We start from the raw sequence: 22,526 nt of genomic DNA, 5'->3' as shown, positions 1-22,526 counted from the left end.
CGGAATGCTAGTAATTATAAAAAGGCTGAAAATCAATAGTTTAATCATAAAGCTAATGGAGTAGATAGTCAGTTAATCCGCATGTATATTGTATACTGTTTCAGAACTCAGTTGTGTAGTATTATAACCTAATCCGATTTCTGCGGCAGTAATGCGGTATTGTGTTTACATTTTACCGACTTAAATAAAAGAAGTGTCTCAGTTCAATATTATTAGCTCGTTTTTAATTTGCCAAAAGACCCTGATAATTTAAAACGTAACGATTATAGGAGATCCTCCGCAAAGACAATTATTTAATTACAAAGTTCTCTATTAAAAAATATTAACCAAATAGCATTTCATGATTTTCAGTTACTATCCAACTCCCAAGCCATTCTATACGTTCGCGTCCGTTTCTTGATATCATATAATATGCAAGTACCTACAAGTAATCATTGATAGTGTAATAAAAATATTATGGCACATTTAGATCCAACGTTATCTCTCGGTTACAGAATCATATTCTTAGTAAGGTTTTGTTTATAAAGAGCTCCAGTGTTTATGAATAGTAATCACTGTATATATAAATCATACGCTAGATATAGGTAATAACTGTTAAGGTCTTTTACTGTTTAAATAGTATATTAGTACGAATATTAATAATTAGTTTAAGGCTAAGCCAAGAACTCTGTCTCATTAAGTTACAGTAAACGTATTGAGGACAAGTTCCAAGAATGATTATTACTTCCATTCACTCATTACCTTTGCAAAAGACCTAGTGTGAATTGATCTTAAGACTACGGAGAACTGACTCCTATGGCCTACCTGCGAGTTCAATTCAAAATATTTCAATGACCTTAATGTCCAAAGTTAAACGTTATTTATGTTCAGACTGCATTCATTATGGTAATGAGAATTATATGTATGGCTGACTTTTACAGAGAGTATTTATACACGCTGGCATTGCCTTGTATTAAACTCCTTTTAGGATTTTCTCCAAAGTGCATAAACCTTATAAGTCAAGAAGGTATCGAACAAATGGCCACGACCTTGTCTGCTATTACGGTCAACGATCAGTTCCTCATGTATCCATTAAGTACTTTTTTGTTTGATATTCGGATTTCTGAGTCATTCAATACGATTGTCCGGTTTAAAATAGAATGCCGAACTCGTAGTTACAACAAAAGACCCGAACGAGATAAATGATATATTTATCAAGCACATAAAATATTCAGACTTTCGACTGGTATATGTCAATGCAAGCGTTCACGAGCAAATATCGAGTGATACGAGGAATTTACCTTGACCAGATAGAAGTCAACCTTGGTACGTTCAGGTATGATAGCAAACAAGTTTTACCATGCATGATACAAATAATTTGACAAAATCTTGGCAGAACATGCTCAAAAGTACAGTGATACTTCTTCATCAGTTCAAAAGTGATAGTCTACAACGAGTAATCAGTTTTGATGTAGGCTTGTAAGCAGAAAGAGAATTACCCGCGCTCAAATGGATTGTTTTTATTCCTTCCGCATAGGCAGACAATGGTTTTGTCCACGGAGAGAACGATCAGGGAGTTGTGCTCTAACACCACGCCGACTTCGCAGTTTTCCTCTTTACACTTCATCGCCTCATAGGCGATCGGAGCGAAGAGCATCGAAAGGCGGGCACAGACACTCGACACGAGCTCGCTTGGGCGGCAAGTCTACGTGGGGCGCTCGACACGTTTTGGCGCGCACTGTCGGTCAGCCGGCGGACTTCATACCGCCGACACAACGGTGACTATTTGACTGGCGTCGGCACCACGCCTCGCGCAGCGCAGCGGTGGGTGGTGACTGAACACCAAACACGCACCTCTCCCGTTACCTTATTGCCATGTTATGGGGACTCGACCTCGCCACGCGAAAGCCCTCCGCGACCACAAGGCGTGACGTTAAATAACGCCATATAATCAATGGATTTGCTAATTTCTCTGTTATTTAAATTTAATAATTGTTCCAGTCACCTAAAAGATTCGTTTCACATACACCGTTACGAATTGTGATATTGTTTCAGAGTGTCAACATCTTTAGTGTTTATGACCAAGTGGCGCTGTAGTTATTGTTATACACGTCATTTAAAATGAAAATGACGTAGATACATATAGTTATAACGAAAATAAACGAATAATAATTAATAAACAATATGAAAATGTTTTTGTATTATTTTTGTTTGAGCTTCATTAACTAAAAGGGTTACGACTTACGATAGCCGGTGAAATCCTAATACCGTTTTTCGCCAAGTGAAAGTTGAACAAGCGCACTGAGCGTTATGGCTGGTTCACACTTTGATTAGTGTGAGTGCAGGTGTTTAGTGCGAGTGCAGGTGTGTAGTGCGAGTAGTGTCCAATTGACTGCGAGTGCAGGTGATTAGTGCGAGTGCAGGTGTGTAGTGCGAGTAGTGTCCAATTGACTGCGAGTGCCGGTGATTAGTGCGAGTGCAGGCACGCTGCGAGTGAGGGGAAGGGAGGGCGCGCGGGACGTGGCTACTCGCAGTCCACTCGCAAAAAAATAGAACACGCTTCTATTCACTTTACTACACAGACTACTAAACACTCGCACTAAACAGTCGCTGTCCACACGTAGTACTACTCATCACCTGCACTCGCACTAATCAAAGTGTGAACCAGCCATTATAAAGACTTTCATCGTATGACACATGCGAACAAGGATCATCTACACTAATATTATAAAGAGGAAAACTTTGTTTGTTTGTTTGTTTGTTTGTTTGATTGTAATGAATAGGCTCATAAACTACTGGACCGATTTTAAAAATTCTTTCACCATTCGAAAGCTACATTATCCACGAGTAACATAGGCTAGGTTTTATCCCGGAAATCCCACGGGAACGGGAACTATGCGGGTTTTTCTTTGAAAACGCGGGCGAAGCCGCAGGCGGAAAGCTAGTAATTTATAACAAAGTAATTTTGATAACATCATCGTAATTATATAAATATTTTAATATAACTACCTCACATATAGCAGCTATAATAGTTACTAGCAAGGAAATAACAATTGTTTTGTATTTTTTTATTATTACCGGTATTAAGTATATTTGTTATGCGATCTATGTTCATTGTCATTAACTAAGATTCAGGGTTCTCTGTAATCTTATAAATTAAAAGTGAATATCATAATTCATAATACATATTTATAGTGTATCTGTGTATTTATTTTTTATAAGGAAGTCAAATAATCTAAGTTGACATCCGATGATAAGGTGCCCCATTACCATTTAAAAAAATATCTGATATTGTATTGTCGCCTCAAAAAAAGAACTGATCGATAGAGTTATCCGCATATTGAATGTGTGATAAGATTTTCTTTACTTGTGTAGGTATAAAATTCAATCGAAAAATGTAGGGAAGTAATGAAACTATAGAATGTTCTACTATTCATTGTAAAATATGACTATTCATTGTAATCGATAGCGCCCGTATAGACGAAATTCAAAAAGTTGTAAGCACAATAAGCGAACATTCGATAGATTATTTTTATTACCTATTAAATAATGTTACCGTTAGACTATCGCATCCCTATATACTAGAACTATGTATTTTAAAGTTATTTATCTAAAAAATTGCGTGGCAACGATCCCACGCAATTTTAGAGCCATGAAGACCATTTATTTGCCCAATTGAATTTAAAAGTAAAACTAAAAATAATAGATGAACAACTACAAGTATTGCAATTGAAATGTTGAAACTATTAAATCCTAAAATAATCAAGCGTCAATGTCAGAAATAATACGAACAATTTGCATCATCGTTAAAGAGCTCAGTGGTAACTGCGAGTGGTGACGTTTTATTTATGTCGGATTATACTAACGTTGATACTACAAATTGCTAGTAGGATAATTCAGTATCAACTATCACTACCGAAATTGCGTCCTTGCTATTAAAATACATATTCTATTGATAAAGTAAATTGTCCTAAATAGAGTCCATTTTATTATGTTTTGCAGCTTGGAATGATCGTTAATAAATTGTCTTAGCTTTTAAATGACCCTTCAAAATCAATGAAAAAATAACATGTGGTTATAAGCAAGCAATGTTATATATTATATTTAGAACATAATAACATAAGCCAGGTAGAACCGATAAACTTTAAGTAGGTACCTAGGTAGGTACTAACTGTAATTCGTAACCCTTTGGTCCAATTTTGTAACATATCCAATTTAAATTAGTTTAATATTTCCCGATCTCTTAATATGTATAAGTATTTGTACGGTATTTAGTAACGAAAATAATCATTGTAGATATTTGAAAAATAAATTCAGTACCTAAGTAAAGTAGTTCATTTACACTGAATACTTTCTATTGACATTAAAATCCTCAATTAGTTATACTACATGTAATTCCACCGTGAATGTGATTTGCCACTTTCCAATAGAAATTGTGACAATTAGCAGGATTTTCCAATTTAACTTCATAATAATATTATTTAATTAAATTATTCCAATCACTACCTAGATACAAAACCCGTATTGTAGTTTGTATTGGCTCTGTCAATTTTGGCTGTGGAATGTGGACGTATAAAAGTTGAAATTGATAAATGTGACTCAATAAAAATTAACATTATTAACTAATCGTGTTATGACGCTTGCAAATTTAACCAGCTAGGCCAGTGGGTGCCTATATTTTGCACCATTTCATATCAAATTGATGAGCTATTAATGCTTATATTATCGAATAATATTAAACAATTTCTCCAACTATTCTGCTAACGCATACCGACATTACTTCCCATTATTCCACATTTAAGTGCTCATTTAAATTTACAGATTTTAAACAGACTTTTCTTTATGTGGCAATAGTTTTAAGAAATATGCAGTTTAGATAGCCAGTTAACTAAACATTGGGTAATTACTGTTATACTTCTACTATCCAGACGCCGAAAATTGGCCGGAATCCAACAACAACCCGGTAGACCTTGGTGGCTCATTGTATTACGTTTGTTTTAATTGTTGCTAATATACTTACATCAACGGGAACCTTGGTATTGCAATTTTAAAATAGGTATAAAATAAAACTATTAATAAAACCTTTTCATAGAAAAATTAACGTAACGTCAGAGTTACCACATCTTTTTATTTGAACGTATTTTAAAATTATGTAAAACGAATTCTCCTCATGCTACGAATGTTAAATTTAATAAGAAGTGTGGGAGATTTATTTACTTATAGATAATAAAAATCATATTATTGAAATGAACTATGACGTTATCAATGTACTTTATAGCCAAAACCGGATTAATCCAACAACAACGCGTATAGGGCTTCTAGATACCCTATTTGCCGCGAGGATATTGTATTTATGCGTACATGCGACATATGACATTGACCATACTTATTAGATAGATACATACACATGTACATCTTTGTAAAGCGATAATTAACTAAGTCGTAATACGCTACCCACCCGTTTTAACCATATAAAAACATGCGCGCCGAAAAAACCAACATGTAATTCTCTTTGGAAAAATACTTTATTTTAGACATCTTCTATGGATACTGATTACTGAATAGAAGTTCTATTCAGTAATCAGTATCCACGTGTTGGGCCAATAACTTAACATCTAAATCTTAGTCAAATTACTCACATTTTCCTTAAGATTTTGCGAAAAGATTTTTTAATCATTGCCAATATTAGCATTTTCGACATTGTATCACAATCAAACAGCACTTTTAACTGTATTTATAAGATTCCCCGTGCATATTCCAAACTTTCACAACGAACTGACTAATCTAGACGTAATGTAAAGGTACTTTTTGTGTTTACCTTCAATACAGTAATAATTCATGTAATAAATCTATATGTCTACCCTCACACAATATTTCATTTAAAACGTCAAAACTGATTCTTCTTTTTTTTTCAAATGAAGACTGATTCGAGTTTGACCTTCCTTAAAATGATGCTTGTCAAAAATCCAAATAAAACTAAATTGATTCGAGGAATATTCGCATTCGAAAATTAGTAAAAAATATACAGGGAAAACTGTGCCATGGAATGATTTCAAGATGATGGCGATGTTTGAGTAGGTATGTATAATATATTTGACGGTGTTGATTTTTTTTCTAATTCTTCCAATAATAATTGAAGTCATTCAAGTCATTCTTAAAAAATCATCATAATTATTATTGTTTTGGTCAACAAGACGATCCGTTGGGTTAAGAATTATTTATTCAGTCATAGAATATAATATTATTAACAAGATTTAATAAATCGATGGTAATTTAACATTTATTTGCAGCCTTATCATTTAAAATTCATAAGTTGGTATATAAATTAGTTAGGAACATTATGGGTACATTATATTCAAAGTGGATTTTAGGTAGGTACAATAGGTGCTCTCTATCTCTTCAAGACGTCAAGTAATATAAAAGTAAATTCAGTATATTCTCGGTTGAAGGTCTGTTTGTATTTTGCCTTGCTTTTGATTGTTTGGCAATTGGCATCAACCTACTTAAGAGGTCAAACAATCTTCATGCTAACGATCGAGATTCTTAAATCTTTACTGCCCACTGTTTACGTCGTGGTAAGAAACCTAGTCTTGAAATACATTTAGACATGCTTGTATATTTTTAAGTGTTTTTGAACGAAGCCTTGTATACACACGTCTAAGTTTGTGTTTGTTTATTAGAAATTCCTAGTACAATCTTTATACAATGAAATATTTTTAGATTTCAAAGATTGAAGAAAATTTCAACTGGGTGCTCAATGGTTGTTTTCAATGTCCTTGCTTAGCTTATCCCATAACTATAAACCAGACCGGTTTTAAAACATATTTATATCCGCACGTCCTAGAACCAAAAAGTTCATCTGCTTCTGGCTTTCATTGACCTACCACGTTAATTTAAGTGGCCTTTAAATTTGCAGTAGACTCGAGACCACGTTCGTAGTGGGATCAATAATAACTAATTACTTCTTAGCATTGTAAGTTCATATAATTATGGTAAAGACAACTGGCAGAATGAATCGAAGTCTTTGAACGTGTTTTTTTGAGACAATGATGCCATTATGTGTACTCTGAGAGTACGAGATTATTGTCAGGAAAAAGTGCATTAAGGACATTAAATCTGCGGCTAATTATCTTGGCAGAGACAAGCGTATGAATTTACTCAACCGGCTGGGAATGCTATATACATACCTATTTAAAAAGAATCCTGTCAATTTGCCAAACCAAATTGCAATTTTGCAGTTTGAATAAACTTTTGAGATCTCGCTTAATGTAACGTTTATTTATTTAAAATAATGTTTTCCTATAAAGGAAGTTACTGCCCGAATAGTTTAATTAAATATTGTTTTGTTTATTTTTGTTTATTGTTGACTTGAGCTATTTTTTTTTATACATATAACATTCTAGTATGTAATATAGTTTGAAGTACACATTTATTATTTCATTACGTACATGACTTCATACGATATAATATTTTTTTCAACTAAAAACTATATCCAAATATATTTAAACTTATGAATAATTATTTATAATTAAGAATTGAAATTAATATTGATATTCTAATCACTATTCATGCCCAACCTTCGTTTGAATTATGAAGTACCTACCAACACATCACGATCGCGAAGCATGTCTTATGAAATGAAATCCAATGTTACATTGGTCCAGTTTTTTATATTAAGCTAATAGACTACAGGCCCGTGTTGAAAAAATTATGGGTCATTTGACCCACCAGGTGACCTATCTAGAACGATATAAGAACATTAAATAATAAGATTCAGCACTATGACGTCACTTGTAAGCTGTCCACCTGAGTGCAGATGAGAATTCGAAGGTTCAGGTAGAGATTTTCTCCCCTTGTCTCCATGATTTTTGTACGGCGTTGCGGAATAATTGATTAAAAGTAGTATAGAAATAGTATGACACAGATGCCGTACAAAATCAAATGACCAAATTTACCCCGGCAACTGTCGAAAAATAAAAATAAATTCCGACTTTGTGGACCACCATTTTTGTACGGCATCTGTGTCATACTATTTCTAAACTGCTTTAAGCCATTATTCCGCAACGCCGTACAAAAATAATGGAGACAAGGGGAGAAAATCTCTACCTGAACTTTCGAATTCTCATCTGCACTCAGGTGGACAGCTTACGAGTGTCGTCATAGTGCTGAATCTTATTATTTTATGCTCTTATATCATTCTAGATAGGTCAGGTGGTGGGTCAAATGACCCATAATTTTTTCAACATGGGCCTGTAGTCTATAACGCATGATATTTTACTCTATTATAAAACCTTTTAATAAAAACCAAACCGAAATTATACTTTATAACGAAGATTGAGAAACGGGAAGCTATAAACTGGTTTTCAAGTAACCTAGTATTACAATATTTAAAATTAGCAAAATCCAGGATACATAAATACCTATGTAGAACGTCCTATACCCAGCTTGTTATCATAACGTGAACGTTACGGTTATAATAATAATAATAATAACCCCCCGTCGTATCCTTACGTTGCCGTCGTGGTGGGGCTTGTGAGCTTTAATGAGCGCTAGAGCTATGCCGGTAGAGTTACTCATGCCGGACAGGTCTAGGGTGAAAGGACTGACCAAGAAGGGTACACCAATGCTTTTGACCCAGTCACAGGCCAAAGGTATTTCTTCCTTCTTCCTCTTTAACCATTTTTAGTTAACTCTCTCCTTATATCATATTACTCTCTATCTTTTCAACATACTCTGTTACTGTATGATTCTCTTCTTCATCCATTCACCCAAGCCACGGTGGAACAGCATACGCCAAGGGCTGCGTGGCTAAAGGAGTGTTTAGTCGTTAGTATGCGAACTCGGAATACCAGGGAATCTTCCGTTTTAATTACCCTTACCGCGGTGAACGCAGGGCTCTGCCGCGGTTGACGATTATGTCCCTAGCTTCTAAAAATACAACATGATAACCAGGTCTAAATCAAAAAGGACCGCGCAAAGAATAGAAAGTGAAGATGTTGGATATAAACACGTTATATCCCCATCTTCTTCATCATCAAAATCACAATTATCATTATATTCATCATCATCATCATCATGCTTCCGATCTCCAACCATATCATTATCATCATCATCATCATCCAACTTAGGGCTAACGGATGTTGCACAGGAGGCAGAATCTGTCCAAGTACCTGTGCCCAACGTTAGTGCTGCAGAGGTGCGTAAAAGATGGAGTAAAGAAATGAATGAGTTCATCTTGCGCACATATCTTCTACTCACAAATATGGAATCGGACACTAATGCATACTTACCACCACTACACACTAAATTTTTAGAAAAGTATCCTTATATGGAAGTAAGCAGACAGAGAATTGGTGATCAGCGAAGAGCAATCATTCAAAAAAATTTATTACCAAAAACTACTATAGACAGGATTTACGAAGAAGTTAGAATAGAACTACAAACGAACAATAATTATCACTCCGCGCAACTATTATCGAACACGGGTACACAAATAGGGCAACGCATGAAATGGACGAAGGAATACAACGAGTCAATATTGAAAATATACTTAAGAATTACACAATTGGAATCTAATAAGACAGCGTATAGAAAATTACTACATGAAGAATTTATAGCTACACACCCGGAATTAGGTCACTTATCAGAACAACGAATAGCGGATCAAAGAAGAGCCATCATTAACAATAAGTATATAACGGACAACAGACTAGCAGAAATCAAACAAGAAATCTCCAATGAATTAAAGATCCAAAATAGAGAAAACAATTACTCACAGTCACTAGGTACACAGCCGCAGCAACAATTAGAAGCAGCAAATATAAACAATACATACACGAGCCACGAGGAAGAAAACATTCACACCGAAGAACAAGCCTTGTCTGGGGACAATACTTTACAGGAACTTACTGCCCCGATTTATAATACTACTGAAACTACTGTTGACCTGAACCAAAAAATAGAAAGCACCTTTCATGAAGCAGAACAACTCTTTGCTAACACTGACCCTACAAGTAGACCCTTCATCCGACGACAAAAGCTAACCAAAAAGTTCTCAACTATAGTACAATACATTAATACAACGATATTACCCACCAAATTGCACCCAGATATAGAGTTTAACACTTTACACAACATACTGTACTGTGCGGCGTGGACTGCGGCTAAGTGTAACGGGACAAAAATAGAACAGCAGTTGCAAGAGATTCACCACACACAAACTAAAAAAATCCCATCATGGCAAAAAAGACTCGAAAAACAGATTGCAGATTTGCGGGCAAGTATAGGTAGAGTTACACAATTTATAAATGGCAATAGAAGCCGAAGAATTATATCAACAGTCGAAACAATTAAATTGAAATATGCAACACACGCTCAGCACGAAAATAGCAACTCAGATCCTAAACACTTCTTGGATACACTAAAACAAAAATTAAGCGCAAAATCAGCTAGACTTAAACGATATCTTAAATGTACAGCACGTAAAAAACAAAATGCAATATTTATAAGTAATGAAAAAGGCTTCTATAGAACTTTGAATTCATCGGAAAATAACACAATAAATCGTAATAATAATATACCTTCAAAAGAAGCATTACGTGAATTTTGGGCGAATATCTGGGAGAATCCTGAACAACATAGCGACAATACAGAATGGATTAAAGAACTGCAACAAGAAACTAGTGGGATTTGCGACATGGAGTTTGAATTCATACCAGCAGATATATTCATAGACGTTATCCAACGAACACACAATTGGAAAGCACCCGGTACAGATCACATACATAATTATTGGTACAAAAAGTTTACTTGCTTATACCCTTATATACACAATCATATAAATGCATTCATCCAATCACCACATACATTACCGACATTTATAACACACGGAATTACATACATGCTACCCAAAGATCCTGATGACACTTGTAACCCAGCCAAATATCGACCAATCACTTGTCTGCAAACATTCTACAAAATATTAAACGCGTGCATAAGCCGAGTTATTAACCAACATTTAACTAAATATAATATTCTGGCAGAGCAACAGAAGGGCTGCAGAAAGGATAGTCAAGGGTGTAAGGAGCAATTAACAATCGATGCTATTGCCATGAAGACTGCAACAAACCAAAAAAAGGATATATATTCTATGTTTATTGATTACCAGAAAGCCTTTGATTCCGTACCACATAGCTGGTTATTAGAAGTCTTAAATTTATATAAAATACATCCAGTACTCACAAATTTTCTAAAAACATCTATGACAAATTGGCAAACTGCACTTAAAATAAAATCTTCTTGTGAAACTCTAACTACTGAACCTATTCAAATTCAACGTGGCATCTTTCAAGGGGATGCCCTTAGTCCTTTGTGGTTTTGTTTAGCCCTCAATCCCCTTTCCCAACTATTAGACAAATCAAATGAAGGATTTTTATTAGAAAACAACAATACTCATTACAAATTAAGTCACCTTATGTATATGGATGACATAAAGTTATTCGCAGCAGATAAGAGAACATTATTTAAATTAGCAGATATCACACAAACATTTTCACAAGATATAAGAATGCAATTCGGAGTGGATAAATGTAAAATATTATCCATATCTAATGGTAAAATAAGGGAGGATAACTATACATTAGAAAACGGAGAAATTATTGAACCGATGACTGAACATAATAGCTATAAATATCTAGGATTTAAACAATTAAAACAGATAGCTCATAAGGAAACCATATTAGATTTAAAAAAAAGATTCACACACCGCCTAAGACTAATATTAAAAACCCATCTTAATTCTAAAAATACAATCAAAGCCATTAATACTTTTGCCATACCTATTTTGACGTATTCATTTGGTATTATAAATTGGTCGAAAACAGATTTACAAAGCTTACAGAGAACCGTAAATACAAATTTAACAAAATACAGGAAGCACCATCCGAAGTCTTGTGTACAGAGATTAACGTTGCCGCGCTCAGAAGGAGGGAGAGGATTGATAGATATACAAAACCTTCACAATCAACAGATCCGGACACTTAGAAGCTATTTCCACACGAAATCGGAACACTCACTACTACACAAACACGCAACCCAGCTAGACAAAAAACTAACTCCACTCAACCTTCACGACACTAACCCTCAGCAAAACGAACACAGCGTAAGCATACAGCAGAAGCTCTTGGAATGGTCTAGTAAGGCCCTGCATGGTAGACATCGATCTCATCTGTGCCAGGCTCATGTTGATAGAGAAAAGTCGAATGAATGGATAAGAAGAGGAGATTTATTCCCAGAAACTGAGGGTTTTATGCTAGCCATCCAGGATGAAGTTATTGCCACACGAAATTACATAAAACACATCATAAAGGATTCTAATCAGACTTCAGACCAGTGCAGACATTGTAACGCAGGCATAGAAAATATTCAACACATTACCGGAGCATGTAAATCATTGGCGCAAACTGATTATAAGCATCGTCATGACCAAGTAGCAGCAATTATTCATCAATTCTTAGCTCATAAGTACAATTTCATCAAAAAAATAGAGCCATACTATAAATATAAACCCGAAATCATATTAGACAATAGTAATTATAAAATTTACTGGGATAGGACAATCATAACCGATAAAACAATTCATTACAATAGACCGGATATCACTGTACACGATAAATTTCAACAAAATGTTTACTTAATAGATATAGCTATACCTAACTCACATAATATACAATCCACTATATCAGAAAAATTAAGAAAGTATCAGGATTTAGCCATAGAAATCAAAACACAATGGAATGTGAAAACAGTCCACATAGTTCCGATAGTTCTGTCAGCCACCGGTATAATCCCTAAAACACTTATAAACAATTTAAACACTCTAGAACTACCATCACACACATTCAACATGCTACAGAAAGCAACCATCCTTAACACATGCCGAATAACGCGGAAGTTCTTAACATCATCCACTTTATCATCAACATACACAATATAAAGTATTCCGTTGCACGCTTGGCCTAGGCCCGCGTGTAATGAGTATCCCTTTCAAGTAAAGGAGAAAAATAAATATAAAAAAAAAAAATAATAATAATAAAGCTCATTTATTCCGTGAAAAAATCAAAATTTACATTTCAAATGTTTTGTTAGTTGTTAGTTTAACTTAATCTATTTTAGTATCTAATGTTAGTATTATTTTTCTTATTTCCACGGACCCCTTATTGGGTAAAAGCCTCCTCTCTCCTCTTCCATGTAATCCTATCCTGTGAAATTTTCATCCAGTTTTTGCCCACCGTTTCTATTAAATCATCAGCCCATCGCTTTCTTGGTTTACCTTTTTTCCTTTTTCCTGTTGGTCCTGCCCATTTAGTTGTCAGTAATGTCCATCTGTTATCTGTATATCTCGATATGTGACCCGCCCATTGCCATTTGAGATGTAGAGCTTGGCGGAGAGCATCTGTTAGTTTAGTTTTATTTCTTATGTCTTTGCTTCTAATCTTCTGTATTTTTTTTATTTTTAATATACTTCGTTCCATTGAACGTTGGCATGTGGTAATTTTGTTTTTAATTTTCTTTGTATATGTCCATGTCTGGCTCCCGTATGTCAAACTAGGTAAAATACAGGTATCCATCACTATTCTCTTCAATCCTATGTGGTAGTCTCCTTTTAAAATTTCTTTTTGAGCCCAAAATTTTTTCCACGTCCCATTAATTCTTCTATCAACTTCTTCTTCATTACAGTTTTCGTTAAATGATACTAGCTTTCCTAGATATATGTAGCTGTTAACATATTCGATTTGATTACCGGATATTTGTATTAGTTTAGTTCGAGAATTGGTCATTATTTTAGTTTTTTGAAGGTTCATATGTAGGCCTACATCCTGGCTGGAGTTCGATAACAGTTGTAACATTTGTTCTAGTTCGTTGGCTGAGTTGGCAAATAGAACTATGTCATCTGCAAATCTTAGATGACTAAGATATCGGCCTGAAATCCACAGCCCTTTGTTTTTCCAGTCAATACTCTGGAAGACATCCTCCAATACTGCGATGAACAGCTTTGGTGATAAGGGGTCGCCTTGTCTAACTCCTCGTCCGATTTGTATCTCTTCTCCTTTGTTTTCTAACCGTATTCTGCTTACACTATGAGAGTAGATGTTCTTTAGAATATTTATATATGTGGTACTTATTTTGCATGATTCGAGCGCTTTCCAAATTGAACAGTGAGTAATGGAATCGAATGCTTTTGAGTAGTCAACAAAAGCTACATAAAGCGGGTGATTGAACTCTTTATATTTCTCTAGTACTTGGTCTAACGTGTGGATATGATCTATAGTTGAAAAGGCCGAACGAAAGCCTGCTTGTTCAATTGGTTGTTGGGAATCTATTAGTGGTGTTAACCGACTCAAAAGTATAGATGTGAAAAGTTTATAAATACTACATAGAAGGCTAATAGGTCTATAATTAGCAATATCTAATGGATCTCCTTTTTTATAGAGCAAAACTATCTCTGAGCTGTACCATTGTTTAGGTACGTTTTCGGTTTGAAGTACTAAGTTATAAAGTTGTGCAAGATATGGAGTGAGTACTGGTGCACCTATTTTTAAAGCTTCATTGGTAATATTATCTGGGCCCGGACTTTTGTCAGATTTTAGTTTTTTGACATGTTTTAATACTTCGTCCTCACTAACAAATTCTTTTACGATATCTTCCTTATGTTGCGTACTCGAGAACTTTTTCTGTGTAGTTTGTATCATTATTTCTGGTTTCTTATATAATTCTTTATAAAATGAAGTTGCGTAGTTAATAATATCCTGACGTGTTTTAGTTGTCTCTTGCTTTTTGTTTAGTTTAAGTATCCAGTCTTTACGTGTAGTAAGTTCTTTATTAGCTCGTTTGATGCTTCTGTATTTGTCTAAGTTTTTCTCTATAATTTTGCTTCTATGGTTTTTGTAATCTCTTGCTATTTCTTTATTTGATAATTTAAACAATTTTTTAAGTTCCTCTTTAATTTCTTTTGTTTTATTTTTAGTTTTTAATAATTCTGTTCGCCTGTTTAGTAGGTTTATTGTTGATTCGCTTAGTATGTTAGTTTTGTTGTCTCTGTTATTAGTTGTAGGTTTTTTAATAACGCTTGTTGAGATTATGTTTTCTAATTTGTCGTAGAAATATTGTATGTTTTTTGTATCATGATTGAGATTTATTTTATTTTCTAAATTTTGTTTCAGTAGCTTTATGTACAACATTTTTTCTTGGTCAGTTGAAGGTAACTTATGTTGGGATCTGAAAGTTTTCCTGCTCAATTTCGGTATTTTTAGTGAAAGAGATGCTCGTACTAATCTATGGTCTGACGGATAGGACAGGTTATTCAGAACTTCTACATTATTTATTATTTTAGGTTCATTGCACATTATAAAATCAATTTCGTTTCTCGTTCTATGGTCTGGCGACACCCAAGTCCATCTCCTATTGTGCCTCTTTTTAAAATATGTGTTCATTATGAACAGTTTTTGTTCGCAAGCATATTGAATTAATCTCTCACCTCTAGCATTCCGTCTCCCATATCCAAATTTACCCATTACAAAATTTTCATGACTAGATGGTTGTCCTATTTGAGCGTTGAAATCTCCCATAACTAATACGGTTTTGCCTTCAATTTCCTGGGCCGTCCTAAGATCGTTATAGAATCTATCAAGTTTTTCCTCGCTCGCTTTTTCGGTAGGTGCATATGCTTGAACAAGTGTAAGAAGTTGTTTGTTTAGATTAAGTTGTAATACCGCTACTCTTTCAGATATTCCACTATAATTTACTATACAATTTTTATAATGCTTTTTGATTAAAAATCCTACGCCATATAGTCCTTTTGTTTCTCCTGTATAGCAGAGTATGTATTCCTGTAATTCTTCGATTTTGCAGCCCATTCTCCTTACTTCACTCAGTCCTATAATATCGAAGTCTACGCTTTTCAGTGCATGCAGCAGTTCAATTAATCTTTCTTGTGATGCTAAGGATCTTACGTTGTAGGTGCAGATTTTTAACAGATGGTTGCGCTTCATTTTTGAGGGGTGAGGGTGTTGGTCGTTGTCCCCACGGTGACCAACCGGCTTGGGGAAAGTATTTGTATGTTCTTCTATTGTGGTTTGTGTTATATTGTTCCGGTGGCTGATAGGTATTTGCTATGCGTTGTGGTCTATTTTTCCAGTTAGAGATGTTGTGGAGTTAGATCGGCCTCTCATTAGTGTGAATGCGTTTTTCTTATTTTTAGTCGGTACGTTTTTCTCTGGCTGGATTGGGGTAGTTGGTGATATGGATAGATCCCTTTTCCGGTTGTTTGTCTGTGTAGAATAATCTTTTACGTTACGGTTACCATAATATAAATAACTAGCGGTCCGCCCCGGCTTCGCCCGTGGTAAATATTTACGTTTTCTCTACATAAGAACCATCCTCGTACTTCAAGGTATTAATAAAAAAAGAATTATCGAAATCGGTCCACCCGTTCACGCGTGATGCCGTAACCAAGAAAAACGGGTTTCATTTATATATTATACTAGCGGTCCGCCCCGGCTTCGCCCGTGGTACATATGAAAAATAGATGTTGGCCGATTCTCAGACTTACCCGATATGCACAGAAAATTTCATGAGAATCGGTCCACCCGTTTCGGAGGAGTATGCAGACTAACATTGTGACACGAGAATTTTATATGTAAGATAGATTATAGATATACAAATAGGAATATGTATTCCTTAATATTTCATCAATGGTAAAGTAGTTTATTAGCCACCCGTATATGCTATACAAAACCAAAATATTATGTATATTAATTAAAAATTACTTCTGTCGTGTATAATTTGCATGAACAACATTTTAAGCTTAACATATTTTAATTTATATTTGAATATCTTGTCGTATTAATCGTATCTTGAACTAATATTTTGGAATAGTTAGGAAAGATTTCATAATACAAAATTTAATAATAAACCAGGCACCAGCAGCTTTTATTGTTTTCTAATCTTGTGTGCGTTAACTGATTTTACGTCTGGGAAGTCATAAAACTAAAGTGGCGTTTCGCGTGCCATTTTTATAATTTTATTGCTTCTCGTGATAAGTACATACAATCTTATTACTTAACAGATATTGTTTGAACATCAACTTTTATTATTAATATTCTTATCTGTGTTTGTTTATTAAATAACAGCTAATGTTTCTGCGATTTTTATGATTATATTGAATACTTACTAATGGACCTGATAACATAATAGATAACACACCTTCTATATACAAATTCAAAGCATATTTTTTAAAGAATCAATAGAATTCTTCAAAATATCATATCTTGATAAAAATTATCTGATATCTTAATTTTACTATCAGAACTAATCCTTTAAAATAAGTCAATGTAACGAATATATAGGTTATCAATAACAAAAACAATCACAATTCAAGTGTATTACCTAGGTATATATTTCTCCATACATATTTATTCTACAACTACTTTCTAGAAGTAATAAGGAAATAAAACTCACTTTATTGTGAGGGCCAGCAACACAATAATAAGGCCCACAAGAGCCATGGCAATCACCACCCCTCCGATCATGTAATTCGCATCATTTGGTGCATCTGAAACAAACAAAAATGAATTTAAAATACTGTTATACTTCTATAGGAGAATCGTCTTAAATAACGTTAAAATATGGTAAAATGGTCGATTGCTTTGTCAACAGGATCGTATTTAAACATAAAGAAATATGTGGACAGAAGGCCATGATAAATATCGGTAGGTAACCCATGAGTAAAATTGTTCGATTTTAAGTATGTATATCAATACCACAGTCACACACAGTTTGTTAGTAGCGATTGACCTTGAATACAATACATGTCAGCCCTTGAAATTTAGTTTTTGAATACACCCATGATTATTATAGTTACTGCCGTTTACCTATATTATTACCGTACTCTAACAGCTAACTCATCATATTTCTTAAACATTTGCCAAACATAAATATGTACATGTAAATGAAAATTCTTAGTAAATATACCTAATCTATTTAGATTACACTTATGTAAGTGTGTGTACGTGGTTGTTTGAAATAAAAAAATCAATGGACATAAGTGGAAGAAGTAGAATTATTTATTAGTTAATAGCTTTGGTGGCTGAGTCCTCACACCCAGGTCATTAGACATATTGCTTCTATTCTAGTAAAGTGCTTCATAAATAATTAATTAACCATTAAGGCGTTACCCGGCAATTTCGACTATGTTCAACCTCTATAAAGTCTGGTACAACATAAAGCACAATACCGAAAAAAATATATAAAATAAGATGGTCTTTGATCTTTAATTGCTCGCGAGGACTTTTTTCCAAAGTTAATAGATTTCTAGAAAAAAAATGTGCCGTGGTCATCGATTTTTCCGCAAATACTCTATAAACTTCGTAACATGCTGACTTAGAGCTCTGAAAATTTTATGTTTAATAAATTATCAGTTACACAACAGTCCCTGACGAGGATTTTTTGTTTCACTGATTGGTATCTTTTTAAATACAAAATGCGAGGAAAAAAGAAGGTGCAGCGGGAGAGGTTTGAGATCCGTCAAGTATTACTACTACTACTACTACTACGGTCAAGGTTATTAGCGCATGTATAAGCCTTAAAAGCATCAACGGCAAAGCATGTTTCTCGCTGTAACCGTCAGTCCTCGGATCACAGACACAATAGAAAATCTATTGTGTCTCGGCCCGATCGGGCCGCTCGGTGGTCAATGGGTTAATTGTGAGTTCATTAATACTCGATTGTTATAAAAATAGTATTATGTAGGTATTTCCTTAAGAATTGGGCAAATGTAAAAACAAAACTAAGTAATTTTGATTGTAACTCCCATATATGACACATGAGAATCATTTTAAAATTACTTCTATTAAAGAATCATTCAATAATTACATATATCGTAATCCCAAGAAGTCTTCGCTGAAAGCCCCGAGGAGAAACTAGCATGTGTATCATAAAATACATTAACTGCAATAAACGGTCATTGCCAGCACGCGTACCACTTTGCGTCAATTGTACCGCATTGTATCCTTAATTTGAAACCGCTGTATGCATCTATATACCGGATCAGTATTGACAGCCACACAATATATTTTAACGATAACTTATAAACATCGAGGCGGATCTTCTTTGTTTTCTTTGCAGTTATATTTAATGACCAATTGTTTTAAAACATTGTATGGAATAGGCAATATTGATAAAAGCGGAAGTGTTAGAATATATGTACCTACATTGCGATGAATACAAATATCGTTGGAGCGGAGGCGGAAAAATAGCGGGCTTAAAAACAAATGGAAATGAATCGACGAAATATTTTATAAAAATATATAAGCTAATGTTTAAAACATTAATGAATATGGCGTGAAGGATAGCGAATATAATTGTATAGCCCAGGTACTGTTAGCAAGGTTGTTGGCATCTACCGTGCTAATATACCATTGCGGGAATAAACAGTTACCTAACGCCAACAGGAATTCTTTAGACACGCTATAAAACTGCTCAATTCAAGCTTAATATTATTGCTAGCGGCCTGCTGAATACTCTATATCAAATGAAAACTGTACTAGTAGTACAAGACTTTTGTAATTTTAGAGAGCATACAATAGCAATGTGTATGAGATCTAGATTCAAGATGAAGCAACGAATCCGTGCCTTACATATTTATTGAAGAAAATTATAGTTTGCAATATTGTTTGGCTGTTGTTTACGAAACTTTGCAGCATGATTTCTTGCCCTCACAACTTTTCTTTCATCTATAATTATGATCCGATTTTTAACAATTGTAGAATCTGGCTAGAGCTTTTATTATAATTTCGTTGTTAACTACATGTCGTACAAGCCAAATTAAATTGGTAGGTACATGATATGCATTCATTTCATATCTATATTCTTGCAGCATTTCAAGAACTAAAGCAGTTTTTAAAACATTTTATGTGAACAAAACATCCGGTGAAATCTTAGAGAAGAAAGATGTTTTAGATTCATGTATTTAATAATTGATACTTTCTCGAATTGTTTTCTCCTTTGCTTATTAAAATCTTCGATCTATTTATCGTCGAATAATAAATAACATCAGTATTATTTCTATGGTTTAACGAAGTTGATATAAGAAACGTTATAATAACCACAACGGATATTGAAACAGAATCGTTGCGGTTAAAGCGAATAAAATACATTACATTTATAATGTAATGTATCATTATTATCTGACTATCAATGTACCTATTATGTACATGCTTATGAAATATAAACATACCTACTACGGCTACATATTAAGTTGATGTTACAAATGTAAAGAATAAAATATATCTCCATACAATGATTGTTCATCGGAAGGTATTTTATAAACAATTTATGCATGTGCTTTGAAAAATAAAGGGGAAGATATTCTATCATGCAAACCATTATAGTTAAAATAAGGAAGTTGAAAAAAAAACAATCTGGGTCAGAATCGTGGATATTCTAGTTTTAATTTCTAATAAATGTGTGACAAAGTTAATTAATTTGATGCATAGGATGTCCAACTATTTAGTAATCTGTGGTATCTGTTACATAGTTTAAACAACTGCAGATGCCAATGTACATCTATTAAAATTTAAAGTGTTTCCTGTGTAGATTAGATAAATAACAATTAAAATAAACGAATGTTAACATTCTTATTGTATCAGTTTGTATATTTTTGAAAAAAAATTGATAGTTGCAATGTCAGCAAATGATTGCAATTTGCAGTGTGACCAGACTAACATTTCATATAGAATATAAATCTTTTCTCTGTTTGTTACTGTGATACTTTAACTTTCAAATTCAGTATAATGTACTTTAGTTTGTACCTTCTTATTCATTTCGTTAAGACTGAAATATATTTCCTAATATTTTGTGTTGACCATATTTCCCAGATTGTTTTCCAGTATTTCTAATGAACATCTATGACGTAAATGTACAAGTTAATGACATATTATGATCAGGTATCTAGTGAGTGCATCGGCCTGCCGCGGGGTAATGCACCGCTCACGCTTTTTATTTATTCTTTGTTAATCGCCGAGAGATTGACTGTCTTGTAAACAGACGGAAGTAACGAATGTATTGGTAATTACTAATTAGTAATTACCATTTGTATTGAGATTAAAAATATATGCGAAATTAATATGCACCAATTTTCAAACATCTGTTGCTAGGTGTACCGCGCGGTTTCAGGTACAACAGTGTTCAGTATTTTCAGTATTTTTTTGTAATTCATGTTTTATTCTGATGTATGACTAATCTATATTACTGCAAAGTTTCATCCAAATCCGCTCTGTAGTTTTTTTGTATTAGCAGCAAACATACATCCATCTTCACAAACTTTTGCATTAATATTAGTAGGAAGTAGGATTACATCATTAATTCGTGAAATAAATCTGACACCTTGAAAATTTATGCGACTAGTTTTAAGAATGCATTTCCTGAATTTATAACATGTAAGGCGAAGTGTACATGAGTGGTCTCCAAGTTGTACAAGCTTGATTTACATATTTCTAATGTGAATTGAATAAAGTTGATTAACAGAAATTGTTTTAAGATCGCTATCGATTTAACAGTAATAAAAACAACAGTCGGAATACATAACATTCTAGTTGCTTTAAAGGTATATAAATATTGAAGTTAATACGATTTAATATTTTTCCAAGCATGAATACTTTGCCTATATGTGGCGCCATAAACACACGCACATTAAGCACTTTTGTTCCACGTGTAACCTTTATACCACAAAAGGCTCGATCGATACTTGATAATGCACTGTTTCTGCTTATCAACCAGAAACTGTTGAAGCGATTTTTTATCCTTTTACAAACATATTATGTCATCCTTTTAGATATTCTATAACTCAAAGTGTAAACGAGTCTGTGTGTGAAGCCAAACGATTTTTTTTAATAATTATTTATTTCGTCGTTAGCATAATATTCAAGTTTGTAACAATTGCGTTTTCTTAGAACACATACAAAAACTGATTAATTATACAGTTATACAGGTGTCCCACTATTGGTATACTAAGCGCGAAGGAACTTGTAGTTTTGCATATACTGATCACGAAAAACCAACAGTGGGACACCCTGTTTATGTATTCTAAGGTATATTATATAGGATGAGGGACATTCTCGAGGTAGAAGTAAATTCATAATTAATTTCAAATCAAGTTTAATTAAATAACAGCATAAATCTAGCATCCGCATTTGTTCAAAAAAAAATCAATTAACTATTGTAAACAAAAAAAAAACTTATCCTGTAGGTATTTTGTCATTGGACGATGCGAAATCAATTGCAAATTGTTCGTATTGCAATTAGAGGTCCGCGCCACGCCGGCGTGCCGCCGCCGAGAGACCCCGGCGCGCCGCCGCCGCCGCCGGGTCACAGAAAAATTGGCGCCGAGTTCAAATTTTGCGCGCGAACCATGTGTCCCGCACGCGTTGTGTCTACAACACGGCAACGTCGCATCGATATAGTAGACAATGCCTACTATATCGATGCCAGAT

At 34.1% G+C, this 22,526-nt stretch overlaps 1 protein-coding gene across 3 annotated transcripts in view; it reads right to left on the bottom strand.

Moving 5' to 3' along the window:
- LOC149905176 (uncharacterized) overlaps positions 1-22,526 on the bottom strand; it is a 146,289-nt gene that overhangs the window by 5,398 nt on the left and 118,365 nt on the right. For 2 of the 3 annotated variants that reach the window (XM_090106142.1, XM_090106143.1), the window contains exon 4: positions 17,497-17,590. In XM_090106142.1, coding sequence (XP_089962268.1) covers positions 17,497-17,590 — 94 coding nt within the window. Of the gene's footprint in view, positions 1-1,478; positions 1,700-17,496; positions 17,591-22,526 lie in introns of those variants that run through there. The other variant, XM_090106144.1, reaches the window with a different exon arrangement.

Source organism: Colias eurytheme, chromosome 10 (assembly GCF_061535395.1).
Source record: "Colias eurytheme isolate Ceu_HAF_F1 chromosome 10, ilColEury1 Martin Lab GWU primary, whole genome shotgun sequence".
In the NCBI taxonomy this organism is placed as follows: Eukaryota; Metazoa; Arthropoda; class Insecta; order Lepidoptera; family Pieridae; genus Colias; species Colias eurytheme.
This window is presented reverse-complemented; position numbering and strand designations above follow the sequence as displayed.